A 16,596-nucleotide genomic window follows, 5' to 3' on the forward strand; every position below is an offset into this window, starting at 1 on the left:
CACTTAACTCTTCAAATGTGCAAAGCACCAGACAATGAGAGGGCTAATGCTAGTGAAATGGACTACAAAAAAATCCATCTAATTTCTTCTCCTGTGGTGGTATTTTATTATATCAAGTATTGCCTGTCATAATTGGACACGGCGTGGAAATCACTTCGCTACAATAAAATTTAAATTACTATTAGATTCTGGCCTTCGTGAGATTTAGCCTCTACTCCTGCAAGTTACGATCACTGTTTTAGTCAGTGACGATGAAGGAGATTCAACAAGTTCAAGTCCCTTTGCCCAGCGAGGTCAACAGCAAACTTCCGCTAGCCTAGAGAAGACAGAAGCCCCATGTTCCTCCTGCAGGCATCCATCAAGTAGAAATAAATGTTATCCCCACACTGAAAAAGAATTTCAACAATCCTCATTGAAAAACTGGATAGATAGCTTACTGACAGACTCATCATAAACTTGTAATTTGCAGTTAAGTCGGCTTTGTATATTGAAGGAGTAATGATTCAAATGCTTTCAAAATTATCAGTTGGAACTATTCTGAAATTAATCTTGGCACATCTGTTAACACTTACAACTCAACGATATAAATCCATTAAATAAATACTTGAAATCTGACTCAACAAGGTTAATTAAATATTGTCAGTTCCAACTACAAAATATTTTTGATATAATAGTGATAATATGATTTTTAAAAATCATAATTGAGGGGCACCTGGGTGGGTCAATTGATTAAGTGTCGGACTCTTGATTTCAGCTCACGTCATGATCTTGGGTCGTGAAATGGAGCCCCGCATTGGGCTCTGCTCTGGGCATGGAGCATGCTTGGGATCCTCTCTCCCCCTCTGCCCCTTCCCTCTCACATGTACTCTCTCTCCCACTCTAGCAAAATTTTAAAATTCAAAAAAAATCATAATGGAGCAAATCTATATTGAGCTAACACTATTAAGCATGTATTCCATGCCAGGCAGTTTGAAATAATATTAATTTAATCTTCCTATTAACCTTAAGGGGAGGGTTCTACCACCATCATCATTTATAAAGAAGAAAACTGAGGCCCAAGGGCATTAAGTAACTTAGCCCCAGGTAAAACCCAGTAAGTGGGGGAACCAGGATTCAAACCCCGGTTTTCAGACTCCAGAGCCAGTCCCAACTGGCTACTATGATGGCCTACTATGTGCCAGGCTCTGCAGCAGGTGCTGTACAGACATTAGCTCATGTTTATTCATCCCGTCAACGCTGGAGGCAACAGGTCAGATGACTTCCATTTTACGGAAGAAGAGCTTGAGGCCCTGAGAGGCATGAACTTGTCTGCAGTTAAGAGGCCAAATAAGGATTTGAACCCAGGTCTCCCAGGTCCGGTCACAGGCTCCCTCCCTCCCCCGACCTGTGAGGCAGCATGACACGGGCATGACTCACTTTCCACCAGGCTGTGTCACTGTGGACTGGATCTTTGCTTCGGTCCCCGTGTTTCTCAGGGATACCTGGACTCCTGCAGGGCCCAGGTGCTGCCCTTTGCTGAGAACCTGCCAAGAAGAAGGAGGTCAGGACCCAGAACGGTAGCAAAGTTCTCCTCTTAGCAGCACTGTCCATCCCATTCCTGCTCCCTGCATGGAGCTTATAACCTTCTTTGGGTCAAAACTCCTTTGCAAAGATTACAAAGATTATGGATACCCTTCCTGGACATTGATAGGGGCTGAGTAAGGGAATAATACTCTGTTTCACCGATTCTAAGACACTATCAGCTAAAGATGCGCCATTATTTTCTCATCTACAGAGAAAGAAAAATGCCCATGATCCTCCTTGCTAGCCAGAAACTCACACATGAGGGCAGGACCACCTCACCTCACCAAGAGTGTGAAGGCAGAGAAGAAATGCACCTGCCATGAAGAAAAGGACAGCAAGGCAACTGGCACGGGTCAACCTCGGATGGAGAGAGGAACGATAACTCCCCTGAGAATCTGAACTCAGAGCTGCCACTCACACGGTTAGCCCTCTACACTCACACCACCGAGGGGCCCAAAAACTCCTGGAGAATCTAGTTTACTGCAACAGCTCCTGAGGGAGTGACCAAAGCAAATGCAAAACCTGATCGCAAGAGGCCGGCTTCATTCACCCGCAGTGATTACAGGTGGCCGCGTGTCCTGGGGCCTGCGCTCCTCCCATCCTGCACCCCACACAAGGCCATCCCTGGCAGTTATCCACCCAGCCTTTACAGGGGATGACGAGTAACTTAGATCTGACCCCGAGAAACACCCACTCGCTTTGACACAAAATTTTACCTGTTCTCAGACTCTCTTGAACATTATTATCTATGGGTCCCTTGGGGGCTCAGAGTTCCCGTTAAAGAGTCCTACTTTTTTAAAGGTAAGAGAAGACTCATTACATAATACAGAACAAACGTGAAAACAACAAGGTTCCGAAGCCTAACCTTTCCGTTCACAGAGAACCCCGTGAACACGAAGTTGATGTCCCCGCCCTTCGTGCAGATGTCATTCACACCATCCACGTAGAGCTCCACGTTCGTTGGCTCTAAGAAATGAAGGAGGGAGGGCAGGGAACAGGGGACAAGACACGAGAGCCAGTTTAGTTCTGAGACAAGGTGGACCTGTCTAGGCAAAACACCTTTTCTTGGTTAACTTTCATTTTCTTTATTTTTGAGCACTTAATACACTCGCACTTAAAATCCAAAGGTACCAAGAGGGATGCAGGGAAGTCTACTTCCCATCTCTTCCTGTGGACACCCAGTTTCCCCCCCAAAGTGAAACAGTGTGTGGAGGATACTATGCTTTTGTAACAGTCTTTCAGCTGAGCTGCAGCTCGGAGCCCCATCGAAATGCAGTAAGCACCAAACTGTGTCATTTATTGGATGCTTACCACAGACCAGACACGGGCTAAGATTATGTGCTCCTCACAGCTACTTTAACAGGTAGGTAATGACATCCACAACTGATTGAGGATTACACTGACACACAGAGGGGTTAAAGAACCCCCTCCCCAAAGTCACAGAGCTTGTGAGTGAGAGAGCCCCAATTCAACCGCCAAAAGCCTGGCTCCAAACGGCCCCCTGACCAAGTGCAGGAGGTCAGCCACATTAAACCAAGACCATAAACTCCAACACCCACAGGAACCAAGTAGGGGGACAGGCCACGTGGGGACTATGGTGAACGGGAAAAGGGAAGCCACTACTCAGCTTTTGCCAAATGTCAACCTTTGAAGAAAAGATAGACCTCTGGATTTTATGTGCCATCTCCTGATTTTTCAATATCAGCAACTACTTCATTTTGTCTAAAAAACTGAAGAGGTCGTCAAAATACGGGTTAAAGTTTTTAAAAGGTTAGGTGGAGTATAAAGTGATTAAATAGAGAAAAAATGGGAAAATCAAGAGAATTTCGGATAAAATGAAGAAATAAGAGCGTGTGCGAGTGGGAAGATGCCAGTAAAAGAATGCACACAAGACTTGAACAGACACCTCACAAAAGAGGCTATCGAAACGGCCAGTAAACATACAAAAGAAGCATTCACTCTCACTGACCATCAAGCAAATGCAAATCAAAACCACAACGAGATACCACCCCGTTACCAAGGGCTGGTGAGACTGTGGGGCACCTAGGACCCTTCCACGCTGCTGGAGAGCACAATCTGCTACATTGGCCTTGGATATTTAACACTATCTACTAGAGCTGGGCATGTAAATGTTCTCTCGCCCAGCAATTTCCCTCCTGGTACAGACCCAATGGAAATGCAAACACACAAAACCAGGTACCGAAAGACAGGAACAAGGACATTCGCAGGAGCACCATACTTAGCGGCCAAATTCAAGAAGTGGCCCAGATGTCCATCAACAGAAGGGGTAAATCACTTTACGCTCACACAGTAATCGAATGAGCGAACTGAAGCCACACACATAATACAGATGAATGTGATGAACAATGGCGAGAGAAGGAAACCACACACAAAAATGTACCCCTTTAGGATTCCATTTATATAAAGTTCAGAATAGACAAGACTCATCCAGAACTTTGGGAGGTTGGGACAGGGGTCACCTGCGGGGTGGGGTGGGGCAGTTAGGCAATGCCTGGGATGGGGCCCTACTGGGTACTGGTTCCAGCTCGCCATCAGAGTAGAGGTTACATGGGTGCGTTCACTTGGGGAACCTTCAAGTGATAGCCTTATGACGAGTACACTTTTCTGAAAGCATAATTCAATAAAAAAGCTCCTCAAAAGAAAAAGCATGGGCAGGAGGGGAGGGGGCTCAAACAAAACACTCCTACAGGCCGCGGATGATCTGCAACCCCTGTGTGAGCACTGCATTGGGTTTCCTTCCCCTCCAGCTTTCTGGAATGCACGGGTCAGGTGCCCCCGACAAGAACTTCCCCCACAGAGCCAGATGAGCTGTGGGCTGACCTGAGCTTCACTTGGCTTCACTTCGTGATAGCAGGGACTAAATTCTTCCTCCTCCAATGCACGAGCAAGCCTGACACTAACAACCATGCCCTCCCAACCCCTCTCCCCAAGCAACAGAACTGGGATCGCGCACATCTACTCTTTGGAAACGTCAGCTGTGACAGAGCAGAACCCTCTCTTCTTATCTCAGGCCCATTCCCGTATCTCTGGCTCTGCTAAAAGGCAGATATATCAGGAAAGTTTTGAGCTTTTGTTTGTATGGGTGCAGAATGCTTTTAAGTATTTATTCTTTGCTAATTATGTGCCGGTCTTTCTCAGTCACTGGCCCATTAATCTTCCAAGTTAGGTGTGAAGCAGCTACCGCCACTCTCCCAACTCCCTGGCAAGAAGGCTGGACACCGACCCAGGAGGAAGTAACTTGTCCAAGGTCATCGCAGAACAAGTAATGCCCAAGGTCACCAGATCTTCTGATCTCTTTTGAGAAGCAGAGCTGAACTTCCATGTGAAATCTCACAATGTTTAATACTGCGGTCCTAAAAAACACCAAGAGGGCTAAGAGACCATCCTGGGACTCCTGACTTCTAGATACTGTTCTGCCGTCACTTTCTGAATGGAACTACAAAAACAGAGCTTCCTGAGAAAGGTTCGGGAAAAGACACCTATTTCAATAAAGATGACAGAAAACCTCAGGGTAGGTCCAAGATAAATCCAATCTACTCTAAAGTAACAAGGAGGGGAAAAAGCTCTGTTCTGCACTAAAAATGAATCCTTAATATTTTAACAGCGTCTGCACTCCGCCAATTTAAATTAATATTTGGTATATAATCTAATCCTGTAAAGAATATGTCTGATTATGTCTGATTATTCAGTTAACTTACCAAAACTCCAACCTAGGGGAGGCTCAATCTTCAGAATGAAATCTCCCTAAGAGAGGGGAAGAAAGATAAATGGATGAAAACTGATGACCTCTCAACTAGTTTAATACAGTTCAGCGCTACTGTTTAATCTAGCATTTTTACACCTGCAATGAAATTCTAAGCACACCCTGTGTTCTAAGTAGCTGTGGGCTCCCTGATTGCCTTCAAGGCCACAAGCTGAATCTAGATGCCCAGAAGTCCCCATTCAACCAATCGGGAGATACCAAGTTAACACCCATGGAAAAGTTCGAAAGGCATTATATTCAGCCACTCGTGTTTTATACCCCTCCTATGCCCAAGGTTGCTAGTGTCCACGTGTATCCTTAGAAACGAAAGTCATTTCTTAAAATTGGCTGTTATTCACACACCCTGGTTTCTTGAGATTGATAGGAATAGTTAAAAAACAAAACAAAACATATTTTAAGACCCACCTCTGGAAGTCAGCCCTATGTACTGTGCCTAAAGATGTAAGTTCAAGAATATTCAGTGCTGTGCTGTCAGTAAGAACTTTTTAAACTGGGAAATGCCTCTATGCCTACCAACAGAGAAGTAGTTCCATAAATTACAGTTTTGATTTGATTCCGACGTGCTGTGCAGCCATTAAAAAGAAGGCAATAGATCCATACACGCTGACGTATCAAGATGCTATCATAAGGAAAAAAATTAAATTGCAGAATAATTCCTACTGTTTAATTCCATTTGATATAAAAAACAAAATCAAAAGTATTATGCATATTGATTATTTCTGTAACATGCTACAAATCTGTTTCCAAATAAAGAATTGAAATGGGGAGAGGAAACAGGGCGGGGGGTGGGTGGTAGGAGTGGGGGGGGGTAGTGCAAGTAGGGGAAGGCATGGATACACATCTTTACACACATGCATATATGTGGCCATCTTTTTAATCTTAACACAGAGAAAGCAGTCTCGGGATCCACAACAAACTTTTATCAGTGGTTATCACTACAGAGGGATGAAAAATTAGGGGGTAAAGGTTAAATTTACTTCATGAACTTCTAAAGACCTTGTTTTGTTGTTTTCCACGAAACTCATAAATTCACGTTATCACTTGTATCATTTTTTTAAACAGTATTTTAAGGTGCTTACAAACTTAACCCTATTAAATCAGGGTTGCTCAGGGCTGGCACTGCGGACATCTGGTCTGTCCTCTGCAGCATGATAGGTAGCCCAGCTTCATCTCTGGCCTCGACTCACTAGATACTGGAACACTCCCCCAACCCCAAGCAGTAGGAACAACCGAAAATGTCTCTAGACATTGCCAAATGTCCCTGGAGACACTGAGAACCTCTGTATTCAATCAAACCAGTTTATAAGCTGTCTCCCTCGAAATGTGGCCAGCATTGTCAAATTCCACTAATAATTTACAAAAGAGACCAGCTTTTGCTCATGTGGTAAATCGAGGCTGCTCGGGTTAGTACAGTCCTGTGGGCCACATTAACTCCTTCCCATCATAAACCACTACAGCAGTCTCTCTTACCTTATCATACAAGGGGATCATAAAGTAACCATTATTAGGAGCACAGTCTGTCTGGTATTTCAAAGTCCCATGCTTGGTATACAACTTTATCTAGAAAGCAAGGAAAGCAGAAAAGTCATAAGAGAATTAGCTAAGTACATTACGCAGAATGCATTCAGTCAGTATGCATTTGCTGAGGACCTACTATATGCTGCTATTAACACCATGCATTAGGGACAGAGAGTAAATATTCCCAAAATAATGTGATTAGAGATTTTCCTGGTTAGAAACCATCTAAACACTACCCAACAAGTCAATTTTTTCAGTTTATTTTTAGTGATTGTCTCTACGTTGTCTCTATCTATACAAAATTTTCAAATTCACTGTTAATAAGGTGCTTATTAAAATGCAATCCCCAAGCCCCACTTCTGTTTCTAAACTAGAAGGTTTGGGGTGAGGGCCAAGGACCTGCATTATTACCCCAAATGATTCCCAATACTTGGGAGTAACACTCATCTAGAAACTTTTAATTTTCTCTTTTATTTTCATTCTCAGGCAAAAACAAATCAAAAGACATTTCATATATGTCTTCTCAAGGATCTCTAAAGCTCTTGCATCCCAGGCATTTCCAAACACAATCTGTTAACCTTTTAAGATGTTCAAGCAAAGTCTGGGTCTTCCATGTACTGTGTGACCTTGGGCAAGTCATTTAACCTCCTGAGGTCCAGTTTCTAAGGGGTAAGAAAAGAGCCACTCCCCTTCCTGGTGATTATACAGATTCTATGCATATTAAGCACCTGACAGCATGACTCAAAAAAAAAAAAAAAAGAGTAGTATTCTTATTATTTTACTGTATTACTGCGTTGTACTACTAACATCTCTCTGCCTTTACTTTTCTCCCAGAGCCCCTAAGAAACTACAAGTTGCAAAAAGCCTGCAAGGCACTTTCTGAAACCGCCTCTGCCCACACACTGAGAGGCAATCTAGCAGGTGACATGGGCACCCAGCAGAACCTGGGGACCTTGCCACTGCCAGCGGGTAGATTCACTAAACACCTGACTTAAGATCGAAAACAGCAGAGAAGCCACAGACAGAGGGGTCTTGAAGGTGATAATTATCTTCTTTAGGAAATACACCGAACTGGGTTCTGCTGTTTCTGTCCCAAGGCCATTCCACAGGAACAAAAATTGGGATCTGGAACAAGGCCAGGTGAAAAACCTAGTGGGGTGTGGAACCAATTTTCGACCAGATTTGCTGAGAACCTCAGCAACCAGATTTGTAGAACATACTGGTTTAACCCTTCACTGCAGCTCTTCAGCTGCCAGAACTGGAGAAGCTCGAATGTACTTTCATTCAGCTTTTGGGGTCTTAGTCCCCACCCCCCAGTCCCTTCTCTTTGGCATCTCCTAGACCCTTCCTTTTTTCTCTTTCAAATCTCCTTCTCCCGCCCCATCATCAGTACCCTCCTAAATAGAGGCCAGCCCTCTGGCCCATCTATCCTGACAAGTGACCTTCCTCTTCACAAAAGCTTTCTGGGTCACAATCCCACTGGGCTGATAATCATGTAACTGCATGGGGCTTTACAACTTAATAAAAAGACTTCTGCACAAATCTCTAGTGTAATTCCAATAACTACCCAGTAAGGCAATCAGGGCAGCTGATGACTCTCCATTTACAGAGGAAAAGAGAGTCCCCAAGGGAGGAATGGGGAGATTAAAAATAGAGATTCCCAGCCCCAGAGATGCCAACAGTCATGTACTGGGTCAGGACTTCTGGGAGGAGAATCAATGCCCTTTAAAAGCATCCCTGGGGGGGTTTGAGGAGGAGTGGATTAGAACCTTTGGGGGCTCTGAGTTGTGGGACTAGGGGATAAGACTTGCAGTGTCTAGGTTCTGGAACAGGGGTTTCAGGAAATCCAAGTTTCAGGAGGTCTGAGCTTTGAGGATCTGGGGTCTGGGTCCTGCTGAGAGTGGGTTTTTAAGAGATTTGGGGCCTGGATTCTGGGGACGGTCAGAGTCCCCTATCATCTTGGATCTGCATTGTGGGTTTCTGAAGGAGTTTGAGTTCTGAAGAACCTGGGGTCCTGATTTGCGGGATCCTTCGTTTTGAGTGACTTGATAAAAGCTATGAACTACCAACATCGTCACCAAAAATGTCCCTCACACCCCCCTGCGCGCACACCTCGAGGCCCCCAACCCCACTCCGCAGCTGACCCCACGACAGGAACCTCCACCCTAGCGCGACAGGGAGGGGACGCGATGGTGGAGAGCCCGCGTTAAGCGAAGCCTTCAGGGAGGCAAGGACTCCTAGAATATGGAGCAGGTGGCAACCGCCTGGTGGATGAGGCGAGGCCACCGCAGGCCGCAGAGGTTGAGCGACTGGCCCAGGGTCACACGGTGAGCTCCGGCCCGGGCCGCGGGGTTGGGCGCTCACCTCGATGAGCGAGTAGTTGATCTCCACGTCCGACTTGACGAAGCCCCCGCAGCCCACCACGATGTCCTCGGAGCAGCGCGCCGGACCCACGCCGCTCAGCAGCAGCACCACAGCGGCGGCCACTGCCACCGGCCCCGGCGGCCCCAAATCCCCGCACGCCCGCATGGTCCGGCTTCTGCCGCCCGACCCGCCGCAGGCCTCCCGGTCCCGCCCCTTGCTCCGCGCGCGACCCGCGGCTTCCTCTTCTGCCGGCGGCTGACAGCCCAGGCCCCGCCCCCCACCGCCGCGCGTGCGCGCTCGGGCCCCAAGCCCACCGCCCCACACAAGTTAACTACGACGCATGCTCAGCAACAAAAGGAGATCATTTGTGCCCTCTGGAGGTCTGGAGGACTCCGCGCACCGTCTGGCAGGTGCAGTTGCAAGGTGCCCGAGTACAGGCGCAAACTCCAAAGTTGAATTATACTTTGGAATTCAATATCGCTGAAACTGGAAATAACTAAAGACTGTTGATCTAAGTATCGAGCAACTTTTCTGAATCTTTTTGGCTCATATATTTCACAGACGATATATAATCTCAAAAAACCCTTTAGGAACTTAAGTCGGTGCATTTTTCTGTGATAAATGATCAATGCTTTTTTAAAATCAATATATAGGTCATTTAAGGTCAGCATAATGTTAGAAAAGGGCATTTAAAACTTATTTTAATCTCATCTCTAATAACATTTGTATAGGAACAAATTTGAGGGTTTTCCTCCCCTAAGCCACAAATCAAGCAGTTAATTTACTTGGCATTGTCTGTGACCAGAAGCATGAATTGTCGGAAAATAAGTTCAAATCTCAGCATGCTGTGTTTTTTCCCAAGACTGAATGTATACTATGACGAAAACTGAATTTAACTGCAAGTCACCACATCAAAATAGACAAAAACTGCTTTTCCGACCTGATATTGGAATTCTTCTCTCTTGTACTAAAAAAGAATCAAGTGCTTTATTTTGATAGTTTTTATATTTTGTTTCTACATGACCAGATAAGAGAGAAAATTTCCCACTAGAATTTGCCATTGTGACTAAGACGTAAGCAATGTACAACTATGAATCACAGCAAGTTTAAACTATGCAATGGTCAAAACTTTCATAATGGCTACAATGAAATGATACATCACTGAGTATCTCAATCGTGAGCACATCTGATCTCAGTTTCTCACTCTGCATTCTCGAAATACAGTGGAATTCTCAACTCTTTGGTTATAAAGAGAAACTAGTTAAATTATTTTATTTATCAGGGTTATTTACTTATTTATTTTAGAGAGGGGAGGGGCAGAGGGAAAAGGAGAGGGAGACTCTCAAGCAGACTCCATGCTCAGCTAGAGCCCAATGTGGGGCTTGATCTCATGACCCTGAGATCATGACCTGAGCTGAAATCAAGAGTCAGACACTTACCCAACTGAGCCACCCAGGCACTCCTGGGGTTTGTTATTTATAAGTATAATTGGAACAAGTGCCCCTTCTTCTCCCTAGCATGAATCCCTGGCTTGTCTTGGCAAATCCCCAGGAGGTTGAAAGCCGCGAATTAGGAAATGCTGGCCTGTGGAAATTTCTTACCTTACAGAATAGGAAACAAGGAAGGGGGGAGTGTGAAGGGACTTGCCTAGGGCTCTGCACACAGCCATGTACTGTCCAGAGAATGGAAAGTAGGCTTTGGGATGCCTGAGTTCTGTTTTTGGCTCACCCAACTGATTTCCTCTATGTTCTTCCTCACTTCCTAAATGTTTGCCTAAAATTTCCACCATTCCCCTCGAATTCCTCTTCAAATATACAATAAAATAAAGCACTAGGACTGTGGCAATGCCATTTGGGGGCAGGATCCCAGAGAGAGAGGGCTCGAGCCTCCCCCTAATTTCCATCACCCTCCACCAAAATCATCTCAAATAAAGACTTAACTTATAAATGTAAACAGCGGACCTGCCACACTCAGCTTCAAAACTGAGTTTGTACTTTGTGTCCCTGCTCTTCCAGAAGACCCAGCCAGGAGGACAGCTGAAAGGCACACTGACTTGGGCCTCAGACCAGGGTTAGGAAACCCAAAAGGGGAGCCCACACGGTGGAGGGCATGAAGGAGGACAAGGGTAAAAACCTGCAGAGAAGAGACCGGGCAGCGTGGGGAGTGCAGATGGTTTTACTGCTTTGTCCAAACTGAGTACCAGGTTTGTCTGAAAAAGCTGTCTTTTCATTTCCATTGTGAAGGGAATGCATGTTTGTGGCAGAAAGAAGGAAAACACACTTTGCTTTAGGACCCAGGAGAGGAAGGCAAAGATTTGACTTCCTTCACTACTTTCCCCAACATAAGCGTATACTTTTTTTTTTTGCAAAAATACCATAGCCTATTTTGTATTATAATTTCTTTTTTTCGTTTAGCATGTAGCTCCCATCTTTCCATATTATATTTCTGATATGGCACTGTGAACCCCTGCTTAGTAACCTATGCATGAAATAACAATACTAATGCTAATAATCGCTAGTTTTTATTGAACATTTACTGTGTGCTAGACACGGTGCTAAACTCTTTATTAGTGATCTGAAAATCTTCCCACCACCCTGCAGACAAGTGTTGCTGGAGGGCTTTACGGGGATGTCACTGCATTTTCTGGGGCTCCAGAATCCCCTCCCCCAGTGCCCGCTCGGGCCAGCCAGAGCGCCCCCTCCAATCGCCTCTTCTCACCCCTACTCGCCCCACCTCTGCCCCGCGGCTGGACCTTGCCCTGGGTTTGGCAATCCCCGGGCTCAAATCTCAGCCGAGCATACCAGTCCCCGCCCCTTCCAGGACCCGGAGCTTGGCGGAGGAGGCTACCCAAAGACCGACGGACAGACCGCGGGGCGGACAGACGGAAGGGCAACGCGGGCGCGCCATGGCTGCGCCTGCAGAGCCCTGTGTGGGACAGGAGGTAAGTGCCCCCTCCTGCCCCACTCTTTTTCCAGGCTGGGTAGATCTCTCCGACAGCTCTCTCAGGCGGCGATACTGGGGAGGGGAGAGACCCCCAAATTCCCAGCCATAAGAACAGCATGGGAGGGCGACCCGTTTAACATATCCCGCCCCACCCCCCAGCACCGCTAATGGGGCGTCCAGACCTCCCATCTGCCGGTGGCCTTTGACCTGTATTTGCATAAAGCCTCAGGACACCCCCCCCACCCCACCCCCACCCCCCGGCCTCTCTGGCTGGCTTCCTCTTTCATCCTGGCTCTTAGCAAAGGACTCTGGGGAGTGACGTTCAGGGGGAGGGAATGAGAGTCGCCAGCCCCCAGGATTTCAGGGGCCAGATAGTTAAGGCCTTAATAATAGTTGATGTTAATTGAGGGCTTATTTTGTGCTTTAGAATGCAACCCTTAGAGGTAGAATCTCTTCACACCGCCCCTCCCCTTTGCAGGGAAGGAAACTGAGGCACAGGGAAGTTGAAGTTCACAGTGTTGGCCAGTGGTGAAGTGAGGAACAGTCAAGAAAGATAATGGGCCCCTCCCTTTCCAGCTGGATGACAATCACCCAAGCTATTCACTTTCTGGTCCTCCACTTCCTTCTATGCAAAATCAGTATTGATTTTGTATTGGTAATTGCAGTGCAGTATTGATCACTGCCTCTACTTCTTGGCGTTGATGTTATTAGCATTAAAGGAGTTGAGAATTTCAAGGTATTCTAAACAGTGCTTGGAGTTTTTCACATCAACGTTAGGAGTCCAAAAGTTTGGGGTGCCTGGGTGGCTCAGTTGGTTAAGCATCTGCCTTTGGCTCAAGTCATGATCCCAGAGTCCTGGGATGGAGCCCTGAGTCAGGCTCTCTGCTCAGCTCAGCAGGAAGCCTGCTTCTCCCTTTCCCACCGCCTGCTGCTCTGCCTGCTTGCGGTCTCTCTCTGTGAAATAAATAAATCAAATCTTAAAAAAAAAAAAAAAGGAGTCCAGTAGGTTGCCTTGCCTCCTACTCAGGTGGGTTTGGGACCCCTGCGTTGTACCATCACAAGGGGGACCCCGGTGTTCCCTCAGGTCTGGAACTGGACGGAGCCTGAGCCCACTGCTGTCCACCTCCTGAACGTGTGCTTCCTGAGAACGGCAGGGGTCTGGGTGCCCCCGATGTACCTCTGGGTCCTTGGCCCCATCTACCTCCTCTGCCTCCACCGCCATGGCCAAGGCTACCTCCGGGTGTCCCTGCTCTTCAAGGCCAAACTGGTAACTGCTGCCTCTGGGAGCCTGGAAGCAGACAGGGGGTGGGAGGTGGGGGGAGGGGAGTGGGCTGGCACCGGGCTGAAAGCCCCCAGAAGTGGACATTCCTCCTTTCAAGGAGCACGCAGTGTGGGGACAAGAAGGGAACCTGTTCGTCAAACACAGCAATATTCCTAAGGCTACGGAGGCAAATCTCTGTGGAACAAGATCTGCCCCAGACAGATTTCGTGATCATAAAATCCATGCGTCTGCAGACACACGCATCCGGACCCTCGTACGTTCCTGGCCAGTTTATGAATACCATAGCCTGGCATTGCCCCGAAGTGTGCAGTGTCTCCTCCTGGGGTCCACGAGGTGATCTGAGGATTGCGCTGGGGTGAACTTTTTCAGTTTTTTAACAGTCATGCGTTGATTTTTATGCTTCTCCACTGGGAGTTCTAAAAACCAGGTCTTAAAATTGTTATGTATTTGTCTTTGCGTGTTACAAAAACACTGGCATTCCACCTGTGAGCCTTTCTGGTCATCTGCCCCCTTCTCCAGACTTCTACAAGAATGTCCTTCAAGGTTCATTTATTCCTGTGACACCTTGTCAATTTTTGTCCTATTGCTGAACACTTGTCAAGTGGTTGCCACACTCTTCCTGAAAGGCCAGATAGTATATTTGAGGCTTTGAGGGTCTTGTGGTCTCCACCCCAACTATTCTGCAGCAGGAAAGCGGCTACAGACAACACTGAATGAGTAGACATCACTGTGTCTCAAGTCACATTTTATCGATAGTCACTGAAATTTGAATTTCATATAATTTTCACGTCATGACATAGTATACTTTTTTTTGAGTTTTGTTCAATGATAGAAAAATGTCAAAACCAGGGGCACCTGGGTGGCCCAGTCGGTTAAACCTCCAACTCTTGATCGCAGCTCAGGTCTTGATCTCAGGGTCGTGAGTTCAAGCCCTGCATTGGGCTCCACGCTGAGCGTGGAGCCTACTTAAAAAAAAAAAAAAGAAACATGTCAAAACCATTCTTAGCTCACAGGTGATACCAAGACAGGCAGCTAGTCAAACTCAGCCTGCCGGTAGTAGTTTGAGCCCTGCTTTACACTAACTGAGGTGCTTGCAGTAGTTTTTTTTTTTTTCCAAATGTTATGTTAGTCACTACACAGTACATCATTAGTTTTTGATGTCGTGTTCTGTGATTCATTGTTTCTTCAATGCGCCCAGGTCCCATCTTCTCTCTCGTCTGCGTGCACTGTGTCACATTCTCTCGTTCAAAAGAGACCACCGCATCTTAGAGAAGGGTCTAGGGGCGTACCAGTCCCAACAGAGAGTTTCTCCTTGATTTAATAGGAGGGTTCAAAAGGGACTTGAAGAGAGTGGACCTTATTCACCTGCTGAGTGAATGTCGTTTCATGCCACTTCTCTATACTTAAGGCGTCTCTCCAGTGCACTCTGGCGTACCCAAGAAACACTGGGTTGGCTCAGGCCCCTGTGGCACATTATTTATGGACACTTACAGGTCAAGATCCATCTGCAGCAGCCCTACTGCTTTTCCCGAGGCATCTCTACACCGGCACTGTTAAATTATAACACTGATACCCTAACAGGTCCCTCATCCAGAGCTGCTGTCCAGATGGGCACAGGGTCACTGTCCAGTTCGCCATCGCCTTTCTTCTTGCCCACCAGCCTGATCTAAGCCTGTTTCCCAGGTGCTCGGGCTCGCCCTCATAATCCTGTGTGCCTCCGGTGTGTCTGTGGCTCTCTGGAGAATCCAGCGGGGAATGCCCCAGGCCCCGGAATTCCTCATTCATCCCACCGTGTGGCTCACTACGATGGTAATCATGACCCAGGCTTGTTGGGCTTGCTTCTGGCCATGGCTTTTCCCGCCCTGGTGGAGGGCGTGGGGCAGAGCGGGGCTCCTCTTCTCCCTCACCACTTTAAGGGGCCCATCCTGACTCTCCTGTCCAGACCTTCGCCATGTTCCTGATCCACATGGAGAGGAAGAAGGGCGTCCGGGCATCGGGGGTGCTGTTTGGATACTGGCTGCTCTGCTTTCCCTTGCCAGCTACCAGTGCCGCGCAGCTGGCCTTGCAAGGGGTAAGTGGAGGCCCGGGGGGACCGATATGCCAGTTTCAAGCCTTGTGTCCCGTCCTTCCTCCTCGCCTTTCCACACACGACTTATTGTCTACACAGAGACATACACCACAGTTGCTTAAACTCCAGCAATGCATCAATGCACTCCCTCACACAGGTGCACACATCCTCCCATACATTTTTCATGGACACAAATTCCCACTGCCTGACACGCGCACGTCACACACTTTACTTGCACCCCCAACACACACCTGTTTTGCCCCCCTTTGTGCATCACACAACCACAGACTAAGACCCACACACCTGCACACAGCCGTCCACACTTGCTGCCAGCCAGTGTGTCCGTGTCTTCAAACTCCCACGTGACTCAGGCATGTGTGTCCCACATTCCCACGCTGCACATCCATTCCCACATCCTCCCACATGCCCCCTCCGCCCCCCGCCCCGGGCACTGGCACACTGTTGATTCACAACCGTGGGAGTGTCCCCGTTGAAATCTGAAAGTGGCCCTGTACACAGGGCAGGGCGCTCCAGATGGTAAGGGGCAGGGTTAGTGAGCAAGAGGACTTACGAGGCTTGTCCCAGGTGCTGCAAGAGAAGTAGATCTCTGCACCTGCCTTCCAGAACCTTCGAGTATAGAGGCCTTAATGGGGTTCAGTCACATCTACGTCCAGATGGTCTCCACGACACGTTACTCTTTCAAGTGTGTGTTCTTGCAAAGGTTCCTAGTGCGGGAAGAGTGGGTGGAAGTTACGTTCCAAGGAAAGCGGACGCAGTAAGGAGCCTGGCATTGCCCCCCTCCTGTGGCCTCCTCCAAAACACACCTGCACACACTCTTTCTGTCCGTGCGTGCACATTTCCCCTCCTTCTCCCTTATCCTCACCCACGCGCTCACCCGCCAGAATGTGCTCATTCTGCATCCCCGCCCACCATTCTGTTAACTGTCCTGCAAAGGCACATTTGCATGTGAAGGGACACATGGATCCTTTTATCTGCAAAGAGAAAAGTAGCCTAGGCCAGGGTTTCTCACCCTCAGGACACAGTGGGCAAGAAGAGACGGGGGGGGGGGGGGGG

The 16,596-nt window shown here is 47.5% G+C and overlaps 2 protein-coding genes and 1 long non-coding RNA gene across 11 annotated transcripts in view; 1 reads left to right on the plus strand and 2 right to left on the minus strand.

The window, feature by feature from the left end:
- The window catches only part of LOC103668840 (nodal modulator 1), a 53,848-nt gene extending 44,439 nt beyond the window's left edge, over positions 1 to 9,409 (minus strand). Inside the window, exons 1-5 of the mRNA XM_008697143.2 lie at positions 9,230 to 9,409; positions 6,818 to 6,907; positions 5,283 to 5,328; positions 2,429 to 2,529; positions 1,417 to 1,523 (exon numbers count right to left, since the gene is read on the minus strand). Of these exons, the coding sequence (XP_008695365.2) occupies positions 1,417 to 1,523; positions 2,429 to 2,529; positions 5,283 to 5,328; positions 6,818 to 6,907; positions 9,230 to 9,394 (509 nt within the window). The 5' untranslated portion in view covers positions 9,395 to 9,409. The remainder of the gene's footprint in view (positions 1 to 1,416; positions 1,524 to 2,428; positions 2,530 to 5,282; positions 5,329 to 6,817; positions 6,908 to 9,229) is intronic.
- A 1,217-nt stretch (positions 9,410 to 10,626) lies between these two features.
- Positions 10,627 to 16,596, plus strand: part of ABCC6 (ATP binding cassette subfamily C member 6) — a 56,676-nt gene continuing 50,706 nt past the window's right edge. Inside the window, exons 1-4 of the mRNA XM_040635281.1 lie at positions 10,627 to 12,170; positions 13,257 to 13,439; positions 15,138 to 15,263; positions 15,397 to 15,525. Of these exons, the coding sequence (XP_040491215.1) occupies positions 12,135 to 12,170; positions 13,257 to 13,439; positions 15,138 to 15,263; positions 15,397 to 15,525 (474 nt within the window). The 5' untranslated portion in view covers positions 10,627 to 12,134. The remainder of the gene's footprint in view (positions 12,171 to 13,256; positions 13,440 to 15,137; positions 15,264 to 15,396; positions 15,526 to 16,596) is intronic.
- LOC103668630 overlaps positions 14,378 to 16,596 on the minus strand; it is a 16,901-nt gene continuing 14,682 nt past the window's right edge. For 7 of the 9 annotated variants that reach the window (XR_005836056.1, XR_005836057.1, XR_005836049.1 and 4 more), the window contains 3 exons: positions 16,418 to 16,514; positions 16,094 to 16,247; positions 15,496 to 15,613 (listed from right to left, as the gene is read on the minus strand). This is a non-coding gene — a long non-coding RNA (uncharacterized LOC103668630). Of the gene's footprint in view, positions 14,420 to 15,495; positions 15,614 to 16,093; positions 16,248 to 16,417; positions 16,515 to 16,596 lie in introns of those variants that run through there. The other 2 variants (XR_005836055.1, XR_005836053.1) reach the window with 2 other exon arrangements.

This window comes from Ursus maritimus, unplaced genomic scaffold, assembly GCF_017311325.1.
Source record: "Ursus maritimus isolate PB19 unplaced genomic scaffold, ASM1731132v1 scaffold_2, whole genome shotgun sequence".
NCBI lineage: Eukaryota > Metazoa > Chordata > Mammalia > Carnivora > Ursidae > Ursus > Ursus maritimus.